This window comes from Amblyraja radiata, chromosome 7 (assembly GCF_010909765.2).
Source record: "Amblyraja radiata isolate CabotCenter1 chromosome 7, sAmbRad1.1.pri, whole genome shotgun sequence".
Lineage (NCBI taxonomy): Eukaryota > Metazoa > Chordata > Chondrichthyes > Rajiformes > Rajidae > Amblyraja > Amblyraja radiata.
The window spans coordinates 34,531,812-34,549,698 of record NC_045962.1 but is presented as its reverse complement, the minus strand read 5'-3'; the positions used below and the strand labels follow the sequence as shown (position 1 = coordinate 34,549,698).

At 44.9% G+C, this 17,887-nt stretch overlaps 1 protein-coding gene and 1 long non-coding RNA gene across 3 annotated transcripts in view; one reads left to right on the top strand and one right to left on the bottom strand.

Annotated features, from left to right (window-relative positions):
- Window positions 1-2,857: 2,857 nt before the first annotated feature.
- Window positions 2,858-12,606, bottom strand: LOC116975263. The gene is made up of 3 exons (XR_004412579.1): window positions 12,595-12,606; window positions 8,092-8,103; window positions 2,858-2,917 (listed from the first exon to the last, which is right to left on the bottom strand). It is a non-coding gene; the product is annotated as an uncharacterized LOC116975263 (long non-coding RNA).
- The window catches only part of ly75 (lymphocyte antigen 75), a 128,752-nt gene continuing 123,283 nt past the window's right edge, over window positions 12,419-17,887 (top strand). For both annotated transcript variants that reach the window (XM_033024132.1, XM_033024133.1), the window contains exons 1-2: window positions 12,419-12,611; window positions 15,282-15,659. In XM_033024132.1, coding sequence (XP_032880023.1) covers window positions 12,521-12,611; window positions 15,282-15,659 — 469 coding nt within the window. In that variant the 5' untranslated portion in view covers window positions 12,419-12,520. The remainder of the gene's footprint in view (window positions 12,612-15,281; window positions 15,660-17,887) is intronic.

Here is a 17,887-nt window from a genome sequence, read left to right as displayed (position 1 = left end):
AATTAAAATACTTACTTGTGGACACAAGGAACTGCCGATACTGGTTTGCTAAAAAAAGACACAAAGTGCTGGAGTAACTCAGCGGGTCAGGCTGCATCTCTGGAGAACATGGATAGGTGATGTTTTTGCTCAGGGCCTTACTACAGGCTCTCGTGTTGTCTGCAGAATGATAAGAACGCAAGTAATGTTGTATAGAAATCTGAACAGACGTGTACTGTTTGTTTCAACAAAGTCTGCTTTGAACATTTAAATACATTAAGCAATAGAAACCACAGTGACAGTGACACAATAGCCAATGTCACTAAGTTGCATTTTAAACTTGATTGATTTAAAACTTCTGAGAAACAGTAGGATCAGCAAGCAGAATTAACCCTTGCCTGCATAGGTGAGCAACTAGAGGGAAATGAACAGAGGATTATTTGGGTCAAGCAGACCCCGAAAGGTTGTCTGCCCATTCTCTCAAACTCCCGGAAGCGATGGCTTACCGGCTGCGTTGTATTCGGCTCTGTGGGACTGGGTGGGCCCGGACCTGCTGGAATTGTACAACGACATGGTTCTAGCCGGCAGCAAGTCAGACTATGAGGAAGGGCAGCATCACCCAAATCAACAAGCAGAAGGGGGAGATGAATGACATAAGGAATTGGAGACCCATCACATTGTTGAATGTTGATGACAAGATCCTGTCTAAGGCCATCGCCAACCTGGTCAAGTCTGCTCTGGGACGGGTGATCCCAAACCTGTGATGTGCCTGGCAGGAAAATCTCAGACAGCCTGGTGCTGCTGAGAGATACCATTGCCTCCGTGCAGGACAGACGGGTGGATGCCTGCCTAGTCAGCTTGGACCAGGAGAAGGCCTTCGACACGTACATGAGGGACGTGCTATCCAAAATGGGCTTTGGGGAGGGAATCAGGATTTGGATCCAACTGCTCTACACCAATATCTATAGTGCAGTCCAAATCAATGGGTGGGAATCAGACAGCTTCCCGTCAGGTCTGAATTTAGGCAGGGTTGCCCTCTCTCCGCTGTCTTGTTCGTCTGTAGTATTGAAACTTTTGCTGTCCATCAGGAAGGACAGAACCATAAGAGGAGTCACATTGCCAGGCAATGGGTGCACTCAGGTCAAAACCTCTCTGTACATGGAAGATGTCGCCGTCTTCTGCTCGGATCCAGGGTCGGATGGCAGATTGATTAGCGTCTGCGACCAGTTTGAATCGGCCACGGGAGCCAGTGAACCACAGGAAGAGCGAGGCCGTGCTCTTTCGCAACTGGCCCGACCGATCTTCCGTCCCCTTCACCATCAAGCCTGACTTCTTGAAGGTGCTGAGGATCTGGTTCGGGGGGGCGAAGGCATGTGACAAGAACTGGCTGGAGCGGATAGCCAAGGTGGGGAAGAAACTGGACATGTGGAAGCAGCGCTCCCTCTCTATAACGGGTCATCAGGTGTGAGGTGCTCTCGGGGCTGCTGTACTTGGAGCAAGTGTGGCCTGTCCCTCCCTCCTACGCCACAGGGATCACCTGGGTCGTCTTTCAGTTCATCTGGGGGTCGAGGATAGACCGGGTACGACGGGCCACAATGCACAAGTCTGCAGACAATGGGGGTAAATGCGTGCCCAACGTCGCCCTCACCCTGATGGCCACCTTCGTGTGTGGCTGCATCAGGCGGAGTGTAGAGCCAAGGCACGTGCACCATGTCACTACCTGCTGAGGTTCTACCTGTCCTCGGTGTTGCGAAGGATGGGCCAGGCGCAGATACCATGTAATGTGCCAATCAGCTGGACATTGCCGCACCATCTGTAGTTTGTGGAAAGGTTCTTCAGGACCAACACCTTTGACCACAAGTCCATCGGGCAGTGATCAGCATGGAACGTCCTGCAGGCACTGCAGGGAAATGAATCCATGGATCCGGTGGCGTGGTTCCCAGAGCAGACTGCCCAGCTTGTGTGGCAAAATGCCTCATCGCATGAACTCACCAACAAACACCAAGACCTGGCGGTGAGGGGAACCTTCCCAGTCAGATCCTTCCTGCACCATCGGAACCTCACTATCAGCGCATGCTGCCCTCGCGACAGCTGCTATGGAGAGGAGACGGTTGTCCACCTCTTTGCAGAGTTTAGTTTTGCAAAGAAAGTCTGGAGAGGTTCGCAAGGGTCCCTGTCACGATTTATTCCAAACAGCTCCGTCACGGACTCCGTGATTTACGGTCTGTTCCCATGGACGCATTCAGATTCAGATTCAGATTCAACTTTAATTGTCATTGTCAGTGTACAGTACAGAGACAACGAAATGCAGTTAGCATCTCCCTGGAAGAGCGACATAGAATATGATTTCAATAAATAAATCTATTTACATGCATACAGTCATAGTGTTTTTCCTGTGGGAGGAGTGTCCGGGGGGGGGTGATTGGCAGTCACCGAGGTACATTGTTGAGGTGTGTGACAGCCGCAGGGAAGAAGCTGTTCCTGGACCTTCTGGTCTGGTAACGGAGAGACCTGTAGCGCCTCCCGGATGGTAGGAGGGTAAACAGTCCATGGTTGGGGTGAGAGCAGTCCTTGTCGATGCTGAGCGCCCTTCGCAGACAACGCTTGTTTTGGGCAGACTCAATGGAGGGGAGCGAGGAACCGGTGATGCGTTGGGCAATTTTCACCACCCTCTGCAGTGCTTTCTGGTCGGAGACAGAGCAGTTGCCATACCATACTGTGATACAGTTGGTAAGGATGCTCTCGATTGTCTAGTGGTAGAAGTTCACCAGAATCTGAGGAGACAGATGGACCTTCTTCAGTCTCCTCAGGAAGAAGAGACGCTGGTGAGCCTTCTTGACCTGAGACTGATTCAGAGACTGATATCAAGTGCTGCTGGATTCATTTCATTCGTACACTGAATCAAATAGTCCAGGTGTTTCTTCTTGGGGCCCATGAACTCGGTGAAAGACGCTCTTTGGTCTGCCCGAGCTTTGATGACCTCCCAGCAGAGCAGGATGTGTGTCGGGGAATGTTGCCGACTTGCCCGCTGCAGACTGCAGGAGTACGTGCTGAGGGACGCACTGAAGCTTGGTGCAGTCAATGCCAAGGCACAGTGAGGGAGGACCACAGTCTAAGGTCCTTCCGCTGCTGGACATGGGGGGCAGGGTGTGGTGGAGACGCCCCTCAAAATAAGGGAAAGGATTCCACGCTAGTGGGCCACATGGGTGGCAAGGGTGGGGAGAAATTTGTGAAATTTGAGCAATGGAAACAGTATTGAATGTTTGTATAGCCTCCGAAAATGTTGGATTAATTTTTTTACACTGTTCATGCATTGTATATTTTATTACTTGAATAAAGTCTATTTTGAAATTTAAAAAAAATGTTTTAAATATGCTGCCTGACCTATCCGAGTTGCTCCAGCACTTTGTTTGATATATTAATGAGGTGCATTTAAAAAGGTGGTGGAAATAAGTTTGACAAGTTTAACAAGGTCAGCACAGAACACCTTCAAGTACAGGTAGTCCAGTACTTTAATGGTGTTTTTTTTTCATTGGAGGGAAAGAGGAGAATCTAAAACCATGCGATCCAGAAAAACACTGTGTCGGTGGAAGGTGAGTCTTTGTGTTTTGCTCAAGATTCAAGCACCTGCAGTTCCTTGTCTCTCCAATTAACATAGTTAAATGTGCAGCCGATCTCGCCAAGTTTGTGTTGCAATAGTTTTGTGCTTAGTTTCGGTTATGAATAAAAAAAAGATAGCATTGAATTTGAACTGGCATCTCATCGGATTTAAGTGCACTGCTCAATCAGAAATGAAACTGAAACTCGGGTTAAAATCTATTCTTGTTTCAGATTTACAGTATTGCTATCTTCAGGTTTATTCTGAAGATAGACACAAAATGGTGGAGTGACTCAGCAGGTCAGGCAGCATTTCTGAACAAGAAGAATAGGTGACGTTTCGGGTTGGAACCCTTCTTCAGATTTTTGCAGGATATTTGTCTTTTGTTACCAGAAAATGGCCGGTATTTAGAAAACTTACTTAAAAAAATAAAATATGCATAGTTCTGAAAAAAAAAAAAAGATTTACAGTAAATTTGCCTCCTCCGAAACAGAGAATTGAATCTTCTGCCCTTTTATCTGTAAATAAGTAAGTAAGTTTATTGGCCAAGTATTCACATACAAGGAATTTGCCTTGGTGCTCCGCCCATAATTAACAAAATGACATACAGTGACAGTTATGAATGACTAAGAAAACACTAAACATTAATAATAATAAAACATTAATGATAAAACACCATTGAGCAAGCATGTGAACCAACAAAATACCAGGTCAAAGGGAGGCTACAGATTTTTGGCTGTTGAGTAGAGCAACTACTCGTGGATAAAAACTATTTTTATGTCTGGCTGTGGCAGCTTTGACAGTCCGGAGTCGCCTTCCAGAGGGAAGTGATTCAATCTGGCCACAAAGAGTTTGTGGCCAGGATGAGAGGGGTCAGAGATGATCTTGCCCGCTCGCTTCCTGGCCTTTGCAGTGTACAGTTCATCAATGGAGGGAAGGTTGCAGCCAATAACCTTCTCAGCTGATCGGACGATTAGGGGCTAGTGGAATCAAGGGATATGGGGAGAAGGCAGGCACGGTTATTTATTGGGGACGATCGGCCATGATCACAATGAATGGCGGTGCTGGCTCAAAGGGCCGAACGGCCTCCTCCTGCACCTATTTTCTATGTTTCTATGATGTGCTGCAGCCTCCAGGTGTCGTGCTTTGTGGCTGAGCCAAACCAGACCATGATGGAGAAGGTGAGAACATACTCTACGATGGCCGTGTAGAATTGGACCATCATTGCCTGTGGCAGATTGTGCTTCCTCAGCTGCCGTAGGAAGTACATCCTCTGTTGTGCCTTTTTGACTGTGGTCGATGGTAGCCCCCCACTTAAGGTCCTTGGAGATGATGGTTCCCAGGAACTTAAAAGACTCCACGGATGTGACTGTGGTGTTGTTGATGGTGAGTGGGGTGAGGGGAGGGGAAGCTCTCCTAAAGTCTACAATCAATTCCACTGTCTTAAGGGCATTGAGCTCTAGGTTGTTGCGATGGCACCAGGACGCCAGGATTGTTCCTTATTGTATGTGCACGACTATTAATATCCTTCTTCAATATTTAATCAACTTGCAGCCCAGTCAGAAGTAAGTAATCAGCTGACATCTATTCCACCCTCTCAGTCACAGGAGAAAATCTATATGAAATGTTTGACAACATTTTATTAGTGCAGATTTTAAAGGGGTGATTAAGTTTTGTGAACAAAATTCTGCTGTATTGACGAAAGACGAGAAAGATTTGAGGTCAGGAATGGGGGTTTGAACACGTTCATGTTTTACTCTGAAGCATCGGAAGCTGAGGGGAGATCTGATTTTTTTTGGAGTGTCTGAGGATATGGGGAAACGTCATGAGGTTAGAATTAGGCCATTCAGCCCATTGAGTCTATTCCACTATTCAATTGCTGATCGATCCTTCCATCACAACCCCATTACCCTGCCTTCTCCCTGTAACGTTTGACGTCTGAAGAAGGGTTTCGGCCCGAAACGTCGCCTATTTCCTTCGCTCCATAGATGCTGCTGCACCCGCTGAGTTTCCCCAGCAATTTTGTGTACCTTCTCCCTGTAACGTTTGACCACCTTACTCATCAAGAATATGTCAATTTCCACTTAAAAATACCCACCGATGGCCGTCACAGCCCTGTGGCAATGAATTCATCAGATTCATTACCCTTTGACTGAAGAAATTCCTCCTCATCTCCCTTCCAAAAGGCACATCCTTTTATTCTGTGGCTGTGCCTGCTGCTCCTAGACTCTCCTACTAGTGGAAACATCCTCTGCACATCCACTCTATCCTAGCCTTTCACTATTCGGTAAGTTTAAATGAAGTCGCCCCCTCATCCTTCCAAACTCCTGATTTTCTCTGGAGCATCAGAGGTTGAGGGAAGACCTGATTTTCTCTGGAATATCAGAGGCTGAGAGGAGACCTGATTTTCTCTGGAGTGTCAGAGGTTGAGGAGAGACCTAATCGAAGTAAATAAAATTATGAAAGGCATAGATAGATTAGGCAGTCAGAACCATTTTCCCAAGTGGAAATGTCAAGGACTAGAGGACAGCTTTAAGATGATTGGGGGAAAGTGTAAATGTGTAGGGTAATTTATTTTACACAAAAAGTGGTGGGTGCCTGGAACATGCTGCCAGGGGTGGTTGTGGAGGCAGGTACCAGAATGGCATTTAAGAAGCTTTTGGATAGGCGCATGGGTATGCAGGAAATTGAGGGATATGGATCATATGCAGGCTGAGGAGATTAGTTTAACTTAACATCATGTTGGGAAGGGACATTGTGGGCCAAAGAGCCTGTTCCTAGGCTGTACCATTCTAAATGATTTTCAAACGTGACATATATAATTGATTGTACTGTAAGTTCTCTGCCCAAGAAATGTTCGGAACTTGACTGACCACTCATAACACGGGGACAAACATTGGTCATTAGTGCTATTTTGAAGAGTAATGTGAGGCATAAATGACAAAATTTGATAAGCTACAGCCTGCATCTGAAAGAAATGATAGAATGCAGCTGCAACAATCAGGAGTCAAGAGTGTTTAATTGTCATTTGCACTTGCAATTGAACAATGAAATTCTTACTTTATTGCAGTGCAAGGGATGGGAATTTGACAGCAGTGGAATTTTTCAAGTGCTTTAAATACCAATTTCCCTGAAATTAATATCACTGAAACAAATTAATTACTTGCTTAATTAAGCATACATCCATTAGAACATGGAACATAGAACAGTACAGCACAGCCCCTTCAGCCCACAATGTCTGTGCCAAACATGATGCCAAGACCAACTGTTATTTGCCACAGATAGTTAGATGATAAAGGAATAGGAATACTTTAATATCACATGTGACTAGGCACAGTGAATTTCTTTGCTTGCATACACAATGTGCCACCTACGGCGCTGACAAAGTTACAAAGCACGTCGGCTCCCCCTTTTGTCCCCTCCCCACAATAGATCCCCCATGCAGGTTCCCCATTGTCCTTTGCCCCCCACCCCCCAGCCTATTGTCCATTGTCGTTTAGTGCAAGATAAAGTCCAGTAAGTTGTAGTAGCTCAGGACCACACTCTATTTCTTCTCTGATAGGATGGTTCAATTGCCTGATAATAGTTGGGAAGGATGTCTCTGAATCTGGAGGAGTGTGTTTTCTCACTTCTGTACCTCTTGCCTGATGGGAGAGGGGAGAAGAGAGAGTGACTAGGTTGAGACTCGTCCTTGATTATGCTGGTGGAAGGGAGGTTGGTTAGTGTGATTGTCTGGACTGCGTCCACAACTCTCTGCAATTTCTTGCTGTCATGGATGGAGCTGTTCCCAAACCATGATGTAATGCATCCCGATAAAATGCTTTCTACACCGCATCTGTACAAGTTAATGAGAGTTGGGGACATGTCGAGCCTTCTAAGGAAGCTCTGTGTGCTTGGCACATTGGCGCAGCTGGCACAGCTGCTGCCTCATAGTGACAGGGACCCTGGTTCGGCATTTATACATGACCTTTATACATTTATTAAACAGTGCACTACTACCCCTGTGTATTTATACCATAAGATCATTGTGTTCCTCTTATCCCATCTGCAACCTCACACTTAAAAGCTAACATTCATTTGACAATGATGTGGCTATTTTACAAGCTTGCTAATGCTTTAAATTCTTGCATTCTATCGCATCATTGCTTTGTATTAACTGTACTCTCAACTTTGGTCTTGTTGAGAAATCTGCAAATCTTGAGTTCACATCATGAATTTAAGCCACAGTGATCAAAATACTGGTCCCCATGCAAAACCACTTCCCTCTGCTTCCCCATCTCTGTATCATTAGTATATGTATTTAAAATACAATTTTAAATGAAAAAGTGTCCAGACTCAAAACGTTACCGTTCATGTTCCCCAGAGATGCTGCCTGACTCGATTAGTTACTCCAGCATTTCATGTGTTTTTCTCAAGATTCCAGCATCTGCAATTCCTTGTGTCTCAAGTGTGTAGCTGGTGGAGCTACTGCATCACAGGCTTCACAGCACCAGAAACCAGGGTTCGATCCTGACCTCGGGTGCTGTCTGTTTTGTTGTTTGCACATTCTCCCTCTGACCGCATGGGTTTCCTCCAGGAGCTCTGGTTTCCTCCCACATCCCGCAGATGTGTGGGTTTGTAGATTAAATGCTCTCTGTAAATTGTTCCTAGTGGGTAGAGGGTGGATAAGAAGGTGAGAAAACATAGAACTAGTGCAAACGGGTGATCGATGGTCAGCGTGGACTCGATGGGCCTGTTTCCATGCTGCATTTCTAAACTAAACTAAACTCTACACTAAACTAAACAGCATTACATTTTAAATGAAGAAGGGTCCCAACCCAAAACATCACCTATCCATGTTCTCCACAGATGCTGCCTGACCCACTCAGTTACTCCAGCACTTTGTGTGCTTTACTGAAGAGCCCAGCATCTCCAGTTCCTCGTGTTTAGGCACATGACTTAAGACAGGATTTTTTTTAAATAAATGAAAATGCTGATTGATTTGATTTTCATATTGGAACACGTGAAGCAAGAGGAAGAGGGTGGCTTGGATCTTAAAAAGGACGATCACCAGACACCAACAAATCTGATAAAGGATATGTTATGTAATGTTGGCCGAAAAAACAGAGAAGATGATCTAATGAGAGAATCAGCAATGTTGCCTTTTTTGAATAGTTCAATGGTTGTAATGCATTCGTGATTGAGTTCAATGGTACTTTATTGTCACATGCACCTAAGTACATTAAAATTCTTTTTTTGCATACAGTTCAGTAAAAATCTTACTAATCAGTACATAGGCACAATGTACAAGAGTGTGGCATAGTAGCGCAGCGGTAGTATTGCTGCCCTACAGCACCAGAGACTCGGGTTCGATCCTGACTAAGGGTGCTATCCGTATTAAATTTGTACGTTCTCCCTGTGACCGTGTGGGGTTTTTTCCGAGGGCTCCGGTTTCCTCCCACACTCCAAAGACGTACAGGAAGAAGGGTTTCGGCCCGAAACGTCGCCTATTTCCTTCGCTCCATAGATGCTGCTGCACCCGCTGAGTTTCCCCAGCAATTTTGTGTACCTTACAGGTTTGTATGTTCATTGGCTTCAGTTATTTTGTAAATTGTCCCAAGTGTGTAGAATAGTGCTGATGTGATTGCTTGTTGCCGCGGACTTGTTGGGCCGAAAGGCTTGTTTTCGCATTGTTTCTCAAAGTCTAAAGGTGTAAAGGGCCTGTCCCACTTGGGCGACATTTTTGGCAACAGCCTGAAAAGAGGTTGTTGCGTCGTGGTCAGGTCGTGACGCGTAGTGACACATGTAGTGACGCGCGGTGTCTCCCTGTCGCCCCTGGATTTTGGAATGTTCAAAATCCAGGGGCGACATCTGGGTGTCTCATCATGTTGTGCGCCCTGTCACACAATAACATACAATAAAATCAATTGTCCAATTGAAAAGATGTCTGAGTCGTTCAGTTTTATTTACAGATGTTTTGGTCCACTTCCAGATCCAATCACCGCTTCTAACTTTTCACAGGGATGGATTCAGTGTGTGACTAAATTCACTTGAATTTAGTCCAGTGTCTGCAACGTTTTGCTTTTGGACTGAACAGAACGCTTAGATGGACGCGACGGACCAAATGGCCTCTTTCTGTGCCGTAACCATTCTACAATGTCACATTTAGTTCAGAGATACAGTGCACTTCGGCTCACCAAGTCCGCACCGACCAGCGATTTTCCACACACTATCCCACACACGCTAGGGACAATTTATACTTATACCACGTCTATCAACTTAGAGTTAGGGTTAGGACTAGGGTTAGGGCTACGATTAGGGTTAGGGCTAGGGTTAGGGTTAGGGTTAGGCTAGGGCTAGGGTTAGGGTTAGGGTTGGGGTTAAGGCTAGGGTCAGGGTTAGGGTTCGGGTTAGGGTTTGCTCCCGCACTCCAAAGGCGCACAGGTTTGTATAAATTTTCCCTAGCGTGTGTGGGATAGTGTGCGGGGGATCGCTGGTCCCAGGCTGGGCATCTAGGAAAGTGGGGGGTTGGGTTGGAGAATGCGAAGAGAGGGGGAGAAGGAGATATGAGGGGAGGGAGGGAGTGGAGAAGGGGGAGCAGAGTTGAGCGGGGAGAAGGGAAGAATAGGGGGGGATGGAAGAAGGGGGAGGAAGGGGGGAGGGGAGAAGGGTATGGGGGGGTGGAGAAGGAGGGATGGGGCTGGAAGAAGGGGGTGGAGGGGACAGGGAGTTCAGTCTACACTCACTGAATCCATCCCTGTGAAAAGTTAGAGACGGTGATTGGATCTGGAAGCGGACCAATACATCTGTAAGTAAAACTGAACGAACATTTGCAGAATTGATTTTACTATATTAATTTTAATATATTAATGTTTAAAATCCATGCATTGAAGGAAGAATATTTTACAGCCCATCTGTGGTCCCTAACCCTAACCCTAACCCTAACCCTAACCCTAAACCTAGCCCTAACCGTAGTCCTAACCCTAACCCTAACCGGGCGTCACCCACAGGACAGCATACGTCAGCGTGTATGTCGTACAATTTGACGGTTTTATGGGCGTCAGTCACTGACACTCAAAGTCGCCGAAAAAATAGCAAATTGGGACAGTCCCTTAAGTATAGTACATTACACCAAGACAGTACACAACAGTCATCACGTTTAAGTCTCAACTTGGCAGTGGCACTGGGTTAGAGTAGTAGGGGTCGGCCTGACCAGGTGATGTTGTTGATGTCTTCCACCGTTGCTCAAATCAGATAAATGAGTCGATAGATTGAAAAAGCTTTTGCAGCCATTGTCTTTTGACAGGATTTGGTTATTTTGTGGCATCATTTGACTCTAATTGCATCATTTACAGGAACCTTGTGCTTTGTTTGGTTCAGCAATTGCAAAACAAGATGTGTAATTATATATTCCCTGTAGTCATCATGCTCCGAATCAGTGGGGGAAGGTCGCACAGAGAACCGCACAGTTACCTAAAGCCTTTCGCATTCTTATGCCCTCACGCATCTGCCAGCTGACCACAGCAAAGGGAAGCCATGAGACCAGTTACTTCATCCTTTTCCAGAGACAGAGCTCAATAAAAAGAGACAACCAACTTGGGCTCTGTAAATTGTCCCTGGTGTGTAGGTTGCGAAAGTGGGACAATATAGAACTAGTGTACAGGTGATCAATGGTCAACACAGATTTGGTTGTTTGAAAGGCAGTTTCCATGCTGTATCTCTAAACTAAACTGCTTGATTCAAACCAGGTCATCCTACATCCACATGCTTAAGTGGTATGGGATCGATTTCAAGCAGGTTGTCATATTCTACTCTCAATGTAATCGTGGATATTCCCTCACTGATCTTAATCTTCTAATAAATACAATATTATATTAATTTGAGCATTGAGCAAAAAACAAAATACTGGAGGAACTCAACAGGTCAGGCAGCATCTGTGAAGGGAATGAACAGATGATGTAGAAACAAAGAATTGCAGAGGCTGGTTTATACCAAGGAGAGACACAAAGTGCTGGAATAACTCGGCGAGGTAGGCAGTATCCCTGATGAAAAGGGATGGTTGACGTTTCGGGTTGGATCCCTTCTTCAGACTGAGTGGACACCAAACTAGACAAATTAGTCCAGTTGTGGCCACACCAATGTTCCATGAAGATTCTTCATGGTGTTCTTGCTTTTGAACCCCATGGTTCCTGAACCAAAACATAGAAGGCACAAATTGTTGGAATACCAATGGCTACATCTTTGGAGAAAGAATTGACGCCAAGTGCTGGAGTAGCTCAATGGTTCAAGCTGTATCTGTAGAGAAAGGTACAAAAAGGACCAGCAGATGCTGGCTTACAAAAAAAAGGAGACTAAGTGCTCAGTGGGTCAGGCACCATCTGTGGTGGAGTAACTGTGGATTGGGCAGCATCTGTGAAGAAAGGTAGAAACAAGGAACTGCAGATGCTGGTTTACATAAAAGAACACAAAGTGCTGGAATAACTCACTGAGTTGAGCAGCATCTATGGAGATGGACCAGACACAAAGTGCTGGAGCAATTCAGTGGGTCGGTCAGCATCTGTAGAGAAAGAACAGACACAAAGTGCTGGAGCAACTCAGTGGGTCAGGCAGCATATGTGGAGAAAGAAATGCCACAAGTCCAAGAGTAAGTCAGGGGGTCAGGCAGCATCTGTGGAGGAAGGTAGAAACAGGGAACCGCAGATCCTCGATTAAAAAAAGGACACAAGGTGCTGGAGGAACTCAGTGAGGCGGGGCTTGGTGAGGAGGGGCGGGGCGGGGCCCGGCGTGGAAGGGCGTGGACCGGCGTGGAAGGGCGTGGACCGGCGCGGGGGCGGGGCCTGTGGGCGTGGTGAGGTGGGCGTGGCCGGCGCGGGAGGACTCGCCGGTGGCGGCGCGGTAAGGAGGTGCGGTGCGGTGCGTTACGTGCGGCAGTTTAGTCGCGCTGTGGTTGCAGCGCAGGGAGCCATGAAGAGCGGCCGTTCCGCCGGACACTCGTACATCCACTTGGCTCTCATCTTCCTCGGGCGTTGCGCAGTAACGGCTTCACAGACTCCAGGTGCGGTTCAAGTTATCCACAGTAAAAATATGTTCTGTGGTATTTTTTAATAACAGAATAGATCTTGTTTTTTAATCGACATCACGGTTGATGCGTTAACAGGTTTTACAAGCTGCGTTCATAATGTGCACACAGTTATAAACAGTTGTTTTCAAGCGACGGGGGACGGACCGCGGTACGATTACAACAATATCACAGCGTAGACGAGGAGAGAATCGCCCGCTTGCCTCTGGTGATTTCTAAGATGCTAGGCTTTCATCTCAGCTTGTGTCTCTACCTCTTAACCGAAGGTTGCGCCAGTGACTACCTCTTAACTTGTTCATGCCCCCCTAACTGCTTCTTAACTGAAGGGTTCGCCTCCAACTGCCTCTTAACTGAAGAGTGTACCTCCGACTGCTTCTTTAGTGGTTTTGCTACTAACTACCTCTTAACTGATGGTTGTGCCTGTAACTATCTGAAGGTTGAGATTCCCAACCTTCACTCTTACCTGAAGGTTGGCATTCTAACTGCTACAACTTGAGGTTATATGTCCAACGACCTCTTAACTGGAGGTTGTGCCTCTGACTACCTCTTAACTGAAGGTTGTGCCTCTGACAACCTCTTAACTGAAGGTTGTGCCTCTTACTATGTCTTATCTGAAAGTTCACTTGGTGAAGAACTTAAAATTTGAGGTTAAAATAATCTGTCTATCTGTTGGATGTGTACAGCCTTCTGTTATTTCAGATTTAAATCATTTACAATTAACAAACTCAGTTGTACACCTAAAATGTTAATCCTCTCTCCACATGCTGCCCTAACCTGTAGGGTCTTTCCAATATTATGTTATTTCAGATCATCTATAATTAACAATCTACAATCATTTGGTCAATCCAAAAATGTTAATTTACATTCTCTGTCCATAGATGTTGTTGGGAGGCATTCTGTTTGATTTCAGACTGAAAGTATTTACAATTAACAACTGGAGATGCAAAGAATTGCAGGTGCTGGAAACTATTAATACACAAAGTGCTGAAGTGACCCTGGATCAGGCAGCAAGTGCGGACAGAATGGACAGATTGTGATATGGGTTGGGACCCTTCTTCAGACTTGACAACTATTCAAATGGTTGACCTGAAATTAATTGTTTATCTCTCTGCAGATGCAGACTAACTTCTTAGTTGTTTCCAGCATTTGGTTTTATTTCAGATTTAAAGCGTGTGCAATTCTTTTTCTCAGTTTGAACTCTGTTTCTCCTTTTAAATCTCTAATTTGGACACCTGGGGCTGTAATATCTTAACTCCAGACCACTTTATGACTGTCATAATAATCTAAATTGCTTATGCAGCTGGTGGAACCTTTGGTGCTGGACAATGTTATGTACTGTACTCTCTTGTGCTTCTTGACTTTACATTTAATAGCTGGTAACCACTGGTCGGGTTTCCCCATGGGAAAGTCAGTGTGTACAAATAATGTGCAACTTTGGTGCCCTACAGTTGACAAGCAGAAGTTGAAAGTGCAACATCCCGGTAGGGTAGCACATTCAAACAGTGGTAGAGTTGCTGCCTCCGTGCCAGAGACCTGGGTTCGATCCTGATTCTGAGTGATGTCTGTGCGGAGTTGATACATTCTGCCTGTGACAGCATGGGTTTTCTCTGGGTGATCTGGTTTCCTCCTGCATTCCAAATACCTGGCCACTGCCCAGGTTTGTAGGTTAATTGGCTTCTGTAAATTCTCCCTAGTGTGATCGAACAATTGTTGTTGGAGTGATCCTTGATCGGCGTGGACTCGATGGGTCGAAAGGGCTGTTTCCACTCAGTACCTCTAAACTATAAAAATTAGGTTTAAGCTCCAAATCATACTTTCCAATGGTTTCAATGTAATCGTCACCATTTTTATTGCCTTGAGTCCTGATTGTGGTACGTTGGTGAAGTCATAAGATCTTGTGAGAATAGTTTGGTATTTGGAGGAAGAAAAGGCACTGCTATTTCTTTATCTTACATTTAAGAACCTAATACAGCTCTGTCACTGGTGTTGCCTCTGCATTTAAAAAAAAAAAGGACACGGGTACGGGGGTAATTCAGCAGGTCAGGCAGCATCCCTAGAGAAAATGCATGTGACGTTTCAGGTTGGGGTCCTTCGTCAGACCCGTCCAAACCTAAAATGTCACCTACCCATGTTCACCAAATATGCTGCTTGGCCCACTGAGTTACTTCAGTACTTTGTGTCTTTTCCCTTCTTATTTCTGTGTTTTATTTTAGCAGTTCTTGCATTAGACCCAATTAAATACTTTGTTCTAATATCTCTGTTAAGGTAATGGAATTCATTTCCACTAATGGAAAATTAGTGACACTAACAAGTGTTCTACTCATTGCGGTTTCTGCGTGATTTGAAGAGTTGAGTTCAGTTTTTATTTTGACTCTGCTGTTTAAACTTTCAGTTTTGAATTTTGTTTTTTGTTTTTTTATATAAATATACCGAACTTTTTGTTTATTATGGGTTTTACAGAGTACTATGCTTACATATCTGTTGTGCTGCTGCAAGTAAGAATTACATTGTTCTGTTTCGGGACATTTGTCAATAAAAATGTATTGACTTGACTCTTCACCTTGAGATTTGATTTGTAAACATTCCATCAACAGTTTAAGCAGTGTTTTCGTTTCTCATTTCTCCACCATTCTTCTTACCCCTTAGGTAATGGCATCTTTGCTATCCAGCACCAAGGCAGTGTAAAATGCCTCAAAGTAAATGCCTCTGGAATTACAATGGACACCTGCAATCAACAAGAGCAGTTTCAACAATGGAAATGGCTGTCTGGCCATCAGCTGTTTAATATCGGCGACAGAAAATGCCTTGGTCTTGATACTTTAAACCAAGCACAACCATTAAAAGTATTTGAATGTGATGCAGGAGGTATATTTACATGGTGGCGATGCAAAAAGTACACAGTTTATGGTTCCTCATCCTATAAACTGACCGTTGAACATGGCAACCCAACAGTAGACATTGATGCAACTGATGCTTGGAAGCAAAGCGGCTCTGACAGCGATGTTTGCGAGCAACCTTATCGCGGTAAGTAATATTTACATTAGATGTCAAATTTTGAGTTAACTAATATGCAGAATGTTCTACTAAATTAATTGCATCATGCTTTAAATTTAGAGGAAGAATTGAACTTGGCTTACATGGACAATATTGATAATAACTCGCATTTGTAGATCGTGAAACATGTTAATAAGTTATAGGAGCAGAATTAGGCCATTCGGCCCATCAAGTCACATTCGGCCCCTCACAGCACTAGAGACCCGGGTTCGATCCTGACCTCGGGTGTTGTCTGTGTGGAATTTGCACGTTCTCCCTATCAACGCATGGGTTTCTTCCGGTTTCCTACCATATCCCAAAGTCGCACGGGTTTGTAGATTAATTGGCCTCTAGTGTGCAGGGAATGGATGAGAAAGTGGAATAACATAGTGGTCAGCATGGACTCGGTGGGCAAAATGGTCTATTTTCCTACTGTATCTCTAAACTAATGACAAGTAAAACTATATCCCCTGCCTGTATGTGATCCATATCCCTCCATGTCATGCATATCCAGGTGCCTGTCTATACAAAGTTCTCCCCAGATATTCTAGTTTCCTCCCACACCTCAAAGTCCAACTTGCTGTTGGGTTAGTAAACTACTTTTAAACTGCCCATGGTGTAGGTGGCTGGTGAGAGGAGTTGTTGAGGTGATTCTACATTGGCATGTGTGAAAGGATGAGCTACAGGAAAACAAGTGGGGGAATTGGTTTGAGCTGTCTTAGATTCTAGCCCTGAATGGCTTCCATTGTCTCAAAGAAACATGTGGGGGGAAAAATAATTCAACAGAACTAAATAAACTCCACGTAAATTTATTTGGAAAGATATTTAAATGGTTTCACAATCTGGACAGGATGTTCCCTGTACCCATGTTCATTAATTCTAGGAGATGAATTAGGCCATTCGACCCATCAAGTCTACTCCGTCATTCAATCGTAACTGATCTGTCTTTCCCTCAAACCCATTCTCCAGCCTTCGCCCCATAACCCCTGACACCCTTGCTAATCAAGAATCGGTTAATCACTGCCTTAATCTCCGCCTTAAAAATATCCATTGACTTGGCCTCCATAGCTGTCTGTGGCAATGAATTCCTCAGATTCACCACCCTCTTCACGGCCACCCTGTGCTTAAGAACTGCTGTTTTGCAGGCATTTGCCCAGCTTGTGTGTTCAAAGTTCATACCCAAGTAGTCCGCTTGAATGGTACTATTGAACTTGTCTGGCTTTCCCAGTAGTGCAAATCCTTTGTTGGCTGAAGGAGTTTTTGGTGCCAACAACAAATATTGATGTGTGTACACTCTAGGCAGGGGTGAAAGTAACTTAAAATTCATACGGTCATGATTGTATCTCTAACACTATACGTTTAATCCATTTGTGCTGATTGTGTCATCTGCTTTCTTACCAGCATCTTGTACTATCTAACTTTCATCTCTTACTATGGGTGTCAAATTCCCATGACAAAAGCAATACCAGCTGATAAAGGAACAGGTGTTCTGCTTGCATTCACTGGAGATGCATGTGTCTCATGGACACTCAAAGCAAAGGGATGGTAAACCAACTTTATTCATCACAAACAAATGACACAAAGTGCTGAAGTTGCTCAGCGGATCAGGCAGCATCTCTGGAGAACATGGATAGGTGCCATTTTGAGTCGGGACCCTTCTTCAGATTACTAGACCAGTCTGAAGAAGGGTCCCAATCCGAACGTCACCTGTCCATGTTCCCCAGAGACACAGCCCGACCTGCTAAGTTACTCTAGCACTTTGTTGGGGTTTTTTTTGTAAACCAGCATCTACAGTTCCTTGTTTCTAATTTGTTCATCTCAAGGTTGCCATCATGAATTCCAGATTGAACACAGAATGCAAATTGCCCATCCTAGCAGGGAGAGTGTGCGTAGTACACTTGGTATAGCCAGATTTGTTTTGACGTTGGCCACAAGTTTCAAGGACAGATGAGAAGTGAACAGGAACAAACCTCCTTTAAATTAAAGGTACACAAAATTGCTGGAGAAACTCAGCAGGTGCAGCAGCATCTATGGAGCGAAGGAAATAGGCGACGTTTCGGGCCGAAACCCTTCTTCAGACTCCTTTAAATTAAGTAGTTGTAGGCTAATAATTCATTCCTCAAACTGAAAGCAAGTGTTGCAATGAAAGCTTCTCTTTCTAACATGCAGGAAAGGATTTCACAGACATTGCTGTACATCAAGAAAGGCATTTTGTTTGT